We start from the raw sequence: 11,776 nt of genomic DNA on the forward strand, positions 1-11,776 counted from the left end.
CACATACAACATAGGGCAATGACCTTTTACTATTAATATGAAGTCAATAGGTTTCTTCTTCTCAGCTAAAGAGTCAGGAAGTACATGTACAGGATTAGAATAACTGGTCAACCATTGCTCTCTTTGACAATAGTAATGATTTCAAGCAAATGGACACTGACTTGACATTGACATGTGGACTTGAGAGTCAGTAAACTTTTACTTCCTGTCCCCAGTGTCTCTGCACTAAATTTGAGACAGTACAGTATTCCTCCAAACATCAATGCTGTTTACAACATTGTGAAATACATTTGATACAGTTTATCACTCTGACTTATAAAAATGTTTACAGTGTCAAAAAAATTTTCTTCCAATTTTTCAGTAGAGAGCTACATGACTTAGTATTAAATTTAGTCCTTTCAGAAGAGCAACATGTTTGACTGAGATAACAAGAGGCCCATGGTCCACAATGCTCACCTGAGTCACTATAGCACTTACTGTTCTTTATCAGCAGATTTTTTTCCTACATATTCCTATGCAGGACCTAAGGATTGACTCCTTACTCTGCGACTCTAGAGCAAACTATCTAACCAAAGCGCCATGCAGGCAACAGAAAAAGATTCTAAGATTTTTCCTATATATACCAAAGAAACATTCCTATTTTGGCCCCACCTTAGCCACAAGGGACGTGATTTGAACAAATTTTAATCTATACTAATGTAATGGTAATTGTAAATAATGGTAAAAATTCCAAAGTAATTGTAATTTAATTCATTTCATTACAAAGTAATTGACCCCAGGTCTGGATTGAAGCCCTTTTTTTGCACAACCGGTCTTCACCATGTACTCACAAAAGGAGGCAAGTCAATATGTGTACTAAGGAAAAACCTTTTACTTGTGTAACGCAAAACTAACTAAACTTAGATATCAAATCTAATACTCTTATTACTCAATTGTGTTTTTTACAAACTGAATAGGTAAATTTGAATAAATAAACATTTGTTTAAAATTTTTGTTTATTTTTTTCCTTCCCTCCCTCTATTGTAGAATAATTATGGACAGCCTTAAAAATGAGCTATGTTGAGACCAAGATACATCTTCAAAAGCCAAGGGTTTCCAGATGCTAGGTTCTCAACAAACCCTTGGCAGAATTACCCACTGAAAGTGTGGCTGACATTAGAGACATCAGGACACACTAAATATTAACTCTAGATTCTAGCCAATCAGCTTTCAAGTGCTGCCCAGAATCCAATTATAAATATGGACAGCCTTAAAAATGAGCTATGTTGAGACCAAGATACATCTTCAAAAGCCAAGTGTTTCCAGATGCTAGGTTCTCAACACACCCTTGGCAGAATTACCCACTAAAAGTGTGGCTGATATTAGAGATATCAGGACACACTAAATATCAACTCTAGATTCTAGCCAATCAGCTTTCAATTGCAGCCCAGAATCCAATTACAAATATGTGGACAGCCTTAAAAATGAGCTATGTTGAGACCAAGATACATCTTCAAAAGCCAAGGGTTTCCAGATGCTAGGTTCTCAACAAACCCTTGGCAGAATTACCCACTGAAAGTGTGGCTGACATTAGAGACATCAGGACACACTAAATATTAACTCTAGATTATAGCCAATCAGCTTTCAAGTGCCGCCCAGAATCCAATTATAAACAAGAAATGGAAGTGTACATAAGCAGAGATAGGAGAATTACAATAAGTAACTGTAGGGCTTACCAACAGACATGAATAGACGCAAAGTGAGGATATGATATATATATGTGCCGGGTAGAAAAAACGATAAGCAAATCATTTATTTATATATCAATATTCATCTATTGTTTTTTGACTTCATATGAAATGACATCTGTCTTTTCATTGGTCACAGTGGTCTAGCTTGGAATGAAGAGAATACTTGCTACAGTTTTAGTGGCGTAAACTGCCAAGGATTTGTAAGGAACATAACTGAAACTGAAAACAGGCCTTCATTTGCAAAGATGACCAAAAGACTGAATACTGACTTATCTAGCTAATTATAGATACCTGTATTTGATTGACTATGTTGAAACATAAATATTGAATATAATTTTGTTTTTCTGAAGTGATGAATGAGATATAATTCATTCTTTAACTTTAATGTTGTAACTGAGATATTGAATACTGATGTTAACTAGTTATAGCTATGATATAATGAATGATATTTTTTAACTAATATTGAGATGAAAAAGGTGAAGATAATGAACAGTGATCGATATAAAAAAAAACCTTCAAACATTACAAATCTATAAACAGGGCACAAAACAAAGCCCCTGGAAATTCCAGAGGTTGGATCAGGTGTCTTGGAGGAGTGATCAAACCCATCATGAGCCATATGTATTGATCAGGTTGACAGAATACTCCGTAGTCAACTTTAGTATAAAAACAAAGGCCTAACAATTGGTATAAAATATTTCAGTCAAAATACGACCCAATGATAGATTATAATGCTAACAAGGTCATTACAATAACCATAGAATTTATGAAATGCTGACTAAAAACGAAGTTGTTGAAATCCCTGTAATATTAATTTATCTGTCAGTAGCCTGCTTCTATTCAAAATTGATTGCACTCAAAGCATGCTCTTGACTTGGGAGACAAAGATGAAAGTAGAAAATAACTCATAAATAAGGAAAGTTGAAAATGTAAAAGCTGAATAAAGTCATCTTGTTTGTAATACAATTTAATTGTTAGTTGGCCCTTATTGTCTGAAGTCAGTGGAACTTTTCCCTATATTTCAAAGTAAAGGGTTTGAGATCAATTGTAACAGGATAGGGGTTGAGGTTTATGAATAAAATCCCTGTGGACTTTATAACAGTTATGTTTTAGATTTTGATTTCTTTGCAGCATTTATATCAATTGAAGTGATCTATCTGGCTGTTAGCCAGTTCTTAGGGAAAACACTGCAAAATCAGAAGTCTCTGATGAGACCATAGCTCTCCTGATTTGTACTTATAGCAAAGGAAATGAAAAGTAGCACTTGAATATATGCCACAGCAATAAATGAAGGAATGTTTTTAAGTTTTGTGTGAGTTATTAGTGTGTAAATCACATAGACTTGTCACGTAGGCATATTTCATGAAGCACGCTAGTGCTTCATGAAAAATATGCCTACATGCAAGTCTGTGTGATCTACACACCAATAATTCACACAAAACTTAAAAACATTCCTTATATTTACATTTTACATGTTTAAATGCACCAAAAATATACTCATGTTTGAATTTCTTGCTGCCCTATATCGTCATATTTTTACCAACTTCTCTATTGCCTCATCGTGACGTCACTTTAGTGCGAGTTTCTCCGTGTATATTTCTACGCGTGAGTATACACAAAAATGGTTTTCAAATCAATTTCACAGTTAGCTTAGTAGAAAAACACAGCAAATGTAAATATTAGAATAATGGTCCTTGATTTAGCCTCTTTAGTGGAGAGATTTATTGCAATCAGACAAAACTGTAGGAGAAGTAGCCTTTTGAAAAAATTTCAAAGAAATTTCTATTATTAGTAACCATGGCAAGACCGTTTATCAAAATCAAAAACCATTAATAATTTATTATAAATAATCATAATATAATTATGTATCTAAGTAAATTAAGTCTACTTGTGTGCAAAGTTATACTGAAGTCAGACCAAAACTGTAGGAGGAGTAGAATTTCATAAGTACTCACAGAAATTTCTATTTTCAGTAACCATGGCAGCACCATTTATTTGAAATCAGAAACGGACACACAAAATTATTTATCGAAGTCTGCTTCATAGGAATTTTAAATCAGCTCAGCTGATAACAGGGCACAATTAGTTCACACTGAAATTCTAACAGTTTGTTGGAAGACCTGGTCTTCAAAGACTACATAGATGTTGTCAATGAGGAACTCAAGTATCCTTTAATTATCAACTTCAGAGTACTTGTGTGTAGAATCAGAGTGATCTTAACAAAGTATTTTGTTGATGACCAATACAAGATATGAAAATTTTCGATTTCCATTTTTATTGAAGAAGCAGTTGTCTATATCAAAAGGGTTAGTTTTAAATATATTTTGGTTGTATAATTAAAAAAAGTGTAGAAAAGCCATACATTTTGATTTTACTAACTTTTGAAAAATTTGTCATTTTTAAATTTTCTAAAAGTTCTTTGAGTTTTTGAGAATCGACATTTGATTTACACCACTTCTAGAATATGCTGTACATAACACTCTATATCTGAAGTTTCTCCTTTACAGCACTTAATATTTTTGTGAGTAGTAAAGACTGGGAATTGGTAGAGCACTTGCTGGACCTGCAATGTATCTTTGTTAGTGAAGATTTTTATGAAGTTTAGAAATCCAGTATAAGAAGGGTATATTGAACTCACTTCCATGACTGGAATGTTAAAAATTTTAAAGACTGAAATGTGAGACTGAGATTTTGAAATCATAATAAGTTAGAGATATCACTGAGATATGATTCCTCAGCTATGTTGAGACTGAGATATTGAATAATGAATTGTTTAGCTAGAGTTATGGATAAGATATGTTTGATTCTTTAGCTATGTTGAATCTGAATTATTTAATGCTGTGTTGTTTAACTAGAGTTATGGCTGATCTATATTTGTTTTTTATAGCTATGTTGAGATTTGGATATGAATACTATTTTGTTTTTCTTGGGTAATGACTATGATATAATAGATTCTTTACCTTTGTTTTGACTGACATATTAATTCAGGATCTTTAACTAACTACTAATTGTGATAATTTTATTTTACTTATGCTGAGAATGAGATATTAAAATCTAACTTGTTTAGCTTGAGTTATGGCTGAGATATAATTGATTCTTTGTTGAAGCTGATATATAATTGATTCTTTACCTACGTGTATTTTGAGACAAAGATAATGCATAATGACTTGTTTAGCTAGAGTTATGACTGCGATGTGATTCTTTAGCTATGTTTAGACTGGGAAATTTAGTATTGACTTAATGCATCTAGAGTTATTGATGATATATCTAATACTGACTTGTTTAGCTAAAGTTATGGCTGAGACATTGAATAATGACTTAATGTTTAGCTAGAATTATGACTGAGTTAATGAATATTGACTTGCTTAGCTAGAGCTATGGCCAAAGTATTGAATGCTTACTTGTTTAGCTAGAGTTATGGCCTAAGTATTGAATACCGACTTGCTCAGCTAGAGCTGTGATTGAGATTTTGAATACTGATTTGCTTAGCTAGAATTATGACTGAGATATTGAATACTGACTCAATTAGCTAAAATTTTGCCTGAGATATTAAATTATGACTTGCTTAGCTAGATTTATAACTTAGATATTGAATACTGAATTGATTAGCTAGAATTATGGCTTAGGTATTGAATACTGACTTGCTTACTAGAGCTATTGCCGAGTTATCAAATACTGACTGACTTAGCTAGAATTATGGCTGAGATATGGAATACTGACTTGCTTAGCCAGAATTATGACTGAGATATTGATTAATGACCTACTTAGCTACAATTATGGCTGAGATATTAAATACTGACTTGCTTAGCTAGAGCTGTTGCTGAGGTATTGAATACTGACTTGCTTAGCTAGAGCTATGGTCAAAGTGTTGAATGCTTACTTGTTCATCTAGAGTTATGGCCGGTTATGGTTATTGCTCAGCTAGAGCTGTGACTGAGATTTTGAATACTGACTTGCTTAGCTAGAATTATCACTGAGATATGGAATACTGACCTACTTAGCTATAATTATGGCTGAGATATTAAATACTGACTTGTTTAGCAATAGCTATGGCCTAGGTATTGAATACTGACTTGCTTAGTTAAAGCTATGGCCTAGGTACTGAATACTGACTTGCTTAGTTAGAGTTAAGGCTGAGGTATTGAATACTGGCTTGTATAGCTAGAATTATGGCTGAGATATTAAATACTAAATTGCTTTGCTAGAATTATGGCCGAGATCTTGAATACTGACTTGTTTAGCTAGAGCTAGGCCTAGGTACTGAATACTGACTTGCTTAGAGCTATGACCGAGATATTGAATGCTGACTTGCTTAGCTAGAATTACCACCGAGATATTGAATACTGACTTGTTTAGCTAGAGTTATGGCCAAGGTATTAATAGCGATTCTCTGTAACCACTTAAACTTCTTTGCCACGCATGGTCACCGATTTTGATGAAACTTTGCCCATTATTACAACTTGACACAAGAAACATATATCAAATAAAATTTCGTTGCTATGTGTCTTGGTTGCCATGGTAACAGCCAGAAAAGTTGAAAAAATTGAGATTTTCAGCTACTTTAAATCTTTATTAAGTCTTATTAAAGACTAAGAAAAACAAACAAACCATTCTCCCAAAAACATGACACCTTGTTGCCACTTATGCTATAAAGAAACTATTTAGAATTAACCTCTAAGTAAGTGGTAACCATGGGTACATTTGGAATACATTTTAGATGCTGAAAAATGCTGAAAAACGCTTTATAGTCACAAATGATAGATGTTACATGATCAAACTCAATCAACAACGTAAGAAAAACAATGAAAAATATTTGACCTCATGTAATTAGGTATTGGCAATATTATTCTAAAAATAACTTTCATGGTTGCCATGGTAACACAGTGTCACCATGCAAAATCTGTTGCTATGATTGGGTTAATGCTACTATCTTGAGGAAATACAATAAAATTCATGACGCACATATACATCCTTAGGACCTTGCAACACCGACAACATAAGAAAAATTGAGATTAATTGTTACTTTGCAGTGTAACCATGGAAACAACGTACTAGTTGTTTAAAGTGATATTTTTTTGCTGCTTTGGGTATTTACTAACCTTTTAATCAAGAAAAATATTATTTGAATCACCTTGAATAGTACTTATCTCGTAGAACTAAAGTTGAATATCATATATTGATAAAGTTTATTGAAAAATACAACACTGTTGCTATGGTTACCAAGAAGAGAAAATGTTCGATTTTGTTAATTTTTTGTCAATATTAGACCCTATGTGCCAGCTTCTTGCATCCAGTTAGAGATTGGGTGATAGTCAAAACTGAAAGTCAGGTTAGTTGTTCACATATATCAATCATTAAAGTTTTGGGAATCTACATACAACTGTACGTATCCAAGGAAACCAAGTATTTTTCAGATTTTTATGCATGTTTTTTCGCCTTATTTCCATAGCAACGCACTATTTAAAGAATTGAAATTGAATTTTTTGAAATGTGAAAATTAGGGTCACACCAAGGCCTTTAAAAATTGATCATCAGTTATATAGAAATATGCTTTTTAAAAAGATAGGATAAGATTAAAACACTAAGAGAGTACATTTAAAATCCCTTCGTGGTATTAAAACCATGGCAACCATTGCCAACCTATAAGAAATATCATATTTTGTCCTTGGTATATGTTACAAGGATCTCTTCTCTATTAATTGCTTGCATTTCAACCTATAATTGTTTTTTATTCTTAAGTGTATGACTTTATAAAATTAAATGAACAAAATTATTACTTTTGAATACTTTGTTCCCATAGTAACGTATGTTATAGATGATTTACCAAACATGTTTATCATGCATTTAAGACACCAGGCCTTCAACTTTCAGAAACAGTCATTGCCACTTGTTTGCTTTGCTGCAAACGTTAACTGTGGGACTCTGAAGATGTTGAAAAATGCCATTTTTCAAACTTTAGGACATGTTGCCATGGTAACCATGTCACGTAGCAACCAATTTCTGCCTGATTTGAGTTTACGGTATCAAAGACTTTTATCATAGAGAGTTTGGAGAAATTCTGAGACTATGCGTGCCACAGCTTCTATATAAAAGTTCAAGTCGTTACAGAGAATGGCTCTTAAATACTGACTTGCTTGGCTAGAATCATGGCTGAGATATTGAATACTGACTTGCTTAGCAAGAATTATGGCTGAAATATTGAATACTGACTTGCTTAGCTAGAGTAATGATGGATGCTTGTAGCTCTGGTCTTTCTGGTACTGCTTTTCCAAGGACACAGAGGCTGTGGATCAGTTCGGCCTTGACCTTGTGTGACCCTGAAAAAAAAGCCATGTAATATAACATGAATTAAAAATTACATAATTCACTGGTCACTCAAGAAATTGTAGATCAAATTCAGTTTGCATATCAATAAGAATGATCCATCCTAGCTGATATTAAGAAGATGACAAACATTTTAAATTTGCTATATATTCCAATCTATCCCCAGGGACCATGATTTGAACTACAGTAAAGTCATGTGTATTAGATGCACCTTTTTATCAGAAAATTGTTCAAAAGTAGGGGTGCGTGTATTACATAGAAATTAAATTCACCCCCCCCCCTTTTTTTCTGGATTGGCCTTTTTTCTCAGGACTGATTTCACCGATATCAGATTGTATGTTTAATGCATGTATTAAAGAACTACGCACGCTAACTTTCAATTCCCGCCTACACTTTACACCCATTTAATTCAATACTTATGACAATTTGACCGTAAAATCTTTGTTGAATGCAAAGAACAGTTCAATGGTAATTGACTGATAATTTTAATGCCAGTGTTAAATAGTTAATTATTCCTAATTCCAGCTCTTAAAATAAGGGGGGTAGACGATATTTTCCATTGAAATCAGGCTTTAAAGCATCAACACATTTTAAAATATTCTTGGATATGAATAAATGTTCCTAAAATCTTTTCTTATGTTTTACGCATATAAAATTAAACATATATTATTTTAAAAATACAACTGAAAAATACAATATTTCAGTTGTAAAACCCTTTGAAATTGATGAAGAAGTAAGCATTTTTGTAGTTTTTTGTCTGTAAACATACGTCCCCCCCCCCCCCCTCGTGAAACACAAAAAGCTTTTGTGTGAATTTGTAAAATGACAGTCCATATTACGTGTAAATAGGAATTTTTGTTTCACGTGGGGGGGGGGGGGGGGGGGAAGATGTTTTAAAAATAATTTCCGTTTTCCGTTGATTTCTATTGTGAAAAGCATAAGTTTTACCCAAATTATAGAGTTACCTCTCTTTGTTTTCCCAAAGAAGTAATGTTTTATGAAAATTCATATAAATATTTATATAAATATGAAAAATCATCAAAACATGTTAACTTTTGAAAAATTGACTTGGAGGTAGGCGGGAGAACAATGCTATATCGTTCGCAGTTCTTTCCCCATGTTTGAATGATTGTCAAGTATGACATAGATCACAGGTAAATGATTTGACAAACAGTTATAAAAATGAGTATGTCTATTTAGTTGGTATTATTTTGAATAAAAAAATATGTCTATGTATTCAAAAACTTATTTTATCTTCAATTGACCCTAATCAAGGTGATGTTTGTTTAACAATTTCTGGTAAGTTGGTTTCGAATCATCTGCCATTTAAAACAGTTAGCACACTCATTAACAATGAAGTTTATTTAACAATAAATGTTTTACACTTATGTCTACTTCTTTATTACCTGATATCAATTATTACGTATGTGTGACACTGATTGTGCTTGGGATAATTTGTTTACGTAAACAAAGACATGTGCCTGGAGTGCATAGTCAGCATATTGTGTCGTAACATGCTTGGGATGATTAAGAAAACTTAGGTAATCAAAGATTATGAAGCTCACCTCGACAAAGGTTATCTATAAGTAAGGCAAATCTCACATCATATTTTTTCTAATTAGTGTTCATCCCAAGATCAATATCCATACAAGTTTGGTTTAAGAAGGACTTATAGTTACTTGGAAATAGACCTGCTCAAAAAACTTTTAAGTTTACTAATGAAGAAAATTTTGGTCAGTTCCAACATCCAAAGCAAGTCTGGAAGTTTTCATCCTTAGATGTACATGTACCATCCATGCAAGTTTAATCATAACATGCCATAATATTATATTATTGAAGCTACTCCAAAAACATTAACCTGGTCACTCATCTAGAAAATGTAGGTCAGATTCAGAATTCAAAACAAGTCTGAAAGTGTCCATCCTAAGATACATCATCCATGCTAATTTCATTAAAATATGGCTAAAATTCACTCATCTGGAAAACCTAGGCCAGATTCAGCATCCGAAGCAAGTGTGGTAGTGTTCATCCCTGCATGCATCATCCATGCAAGTTTGGTCCAGGTAGGGCTTACAGTTATTTGGGAATGGACCTGCTCCAAAAACTTTAACCTGGCCACTCCTCTGGAAAATCTAGGTCAGATCCAGCATCTGAAGCAAGTGTAGTAGTGTCCATTCCTAGATGCATCATCCATGCAAGCTTGGTCCAGGTAGGGCTTATGGTTACTTGGGAATGGACCTGCTCCAAAAACTTTAACCTGGTTACTCATCTGGAAAATCTAGGTCAGATCCAACATCTGAAACAAGTGTGGTAGTGTCCATCCCTAGATGCATCATCCATGCAAGTTTGGTACAGGTAGGGCTTATAGTTACTTGGGAATGGACCTTCTCCACAAACTTTAACCTGGTCACTCATCTGGAAAACCTAGGTCAGATCAAGCATCCGAAGCAAGTGTGGTTGTGTCCATCCCTAGATGCATCACCCATGCAAGTTTGGTCCAGGTAGGGCTTGTAGTTACTTGGGAATGAACCTGCTCCAAAAACTTTAACCTGGTTACTCATCTGGAAAATCTAGGTCAGATCCAGCATCCGAAGCAAGTGTAGTAGTGTCCATATCTAAATGCATCATCCATGCAAGTTTGGTCCAGGTAGGGATTATAGTTACTTGGGAATGGACTTGCTCCTAAAACTTTAACCGGGATGCCGACGCCAACGCCAGGGGGATAGCATAAGCTCACCTTGACTTCGTCGAGGTGAGCTAAAAATATTTATGTACTTAAGCTCCATAAAGTTATATAATCAAACAACAATTAAATTACAAAAAAGGCTTAATTACAGGTAATTACAGCTTATATGTAAACTGAATTTGCAAAGAAAAAATAAGTTTGTGTCCTTCTTTTGTTTTTAAAATGATATAATATTTCAACATTCAATTTTTTTTTTATATTACTTGTGCAGTTAAAATAAGAGCTACATCTGTATTTGCATTTTTGGGTGTGTTTTATCCATAGAAACTGCATTTTTCCCAGGATTTTTTCTCCATCTCTGGGGTTGCATCCTTTACAAGAGTGTGGCCTTTACGTGCGATTTTATAGTAACTTGAATCTACAATATGTCTGAAAACTATTATATGAGAGCATTCAGCTCAGGTGAGCTAAAAACTGGTAGGCTTTATATAGTCCATTGAAAATGGACTTGCTCAGTTAACCTAATAATTTGGTATATAGTATATTGGCTAATTGTTGTAACTGAATAAAATTGAGTCTGTGACACTACATTAGGATGATTGCATATCAGTACAAGAGGCCCATGGGACACATTGCTCACCTGAGCACTTTAGCTAAGAAAAAGTAGAAATCAGTTCAGTATTAAAAAGTTTAAGCAAAAAAAAGGGGGGGGGGGCATGATTTGAACAAATTTTAATTTACACTACCTGAGGATGCTTCTGAATTAATATGACTGATCATAGTTTTTGCTGTTCTTGAAAAGAAGATTTTTGATGATTTTTCCTACATATTCCTGTGTATAACTTTGATCACCCATTGGGGACCCTGCCTACCCCTGGGATCATAATTTGAACAAACTTAAACTGCACTACCAGAGAATGCTTCCATATCAATATAAATAGTTATGGCTTTGCTATTCTTGATAAGATTTTTTTTCTACAAATACAAATGTAAAATTTGCCATTGTGGCCCCACCTTATCCCCGAGGGTCATGATT

The 11,776-nt window shown here is 33.8% G+C and overlaps 1 protein-coding gene across 1 annotated transcript in view; it reads right to left on the reverse strand.

Moving 5' to 3' along the window:
- The window catches only part of LOC133191643 (integrator complex subunit 4-like), a 71,743-nt gene that overhangs the window by 30,731 nt on the left and 29,236 nt on the right, over positions 1-11,776 (reverse strand). The window contains exon 4 of the mRNA XM_061327391.1: positions 7,941-8,047. Within this exon, the coding sequence (XP_061183375.1) occupies positions 7,941-8,047 (107 nt within the window). The remainder of the gene's footprint in view (positions 1-7,940; positions 8,048-11,776) is intronic.

The sequence above is a fragment of the Saccostrea echinata genome, unplaced genomic scaffold (genome assembly GCF_033153115.1).
Source record: "Saccostrea echinata isolate AGI-Se365-2 ecotype Australia unplaced genomic scaffold, CSIRO_AGI_Sech_v1 ptg000001l, whole genome shotgun sequence".
NCBI lineage: Eukaryota > Metazoa > Mollusca > Bivalvia > Ostreida > Ostreidae > Saccostrea > Saccostrea echinata.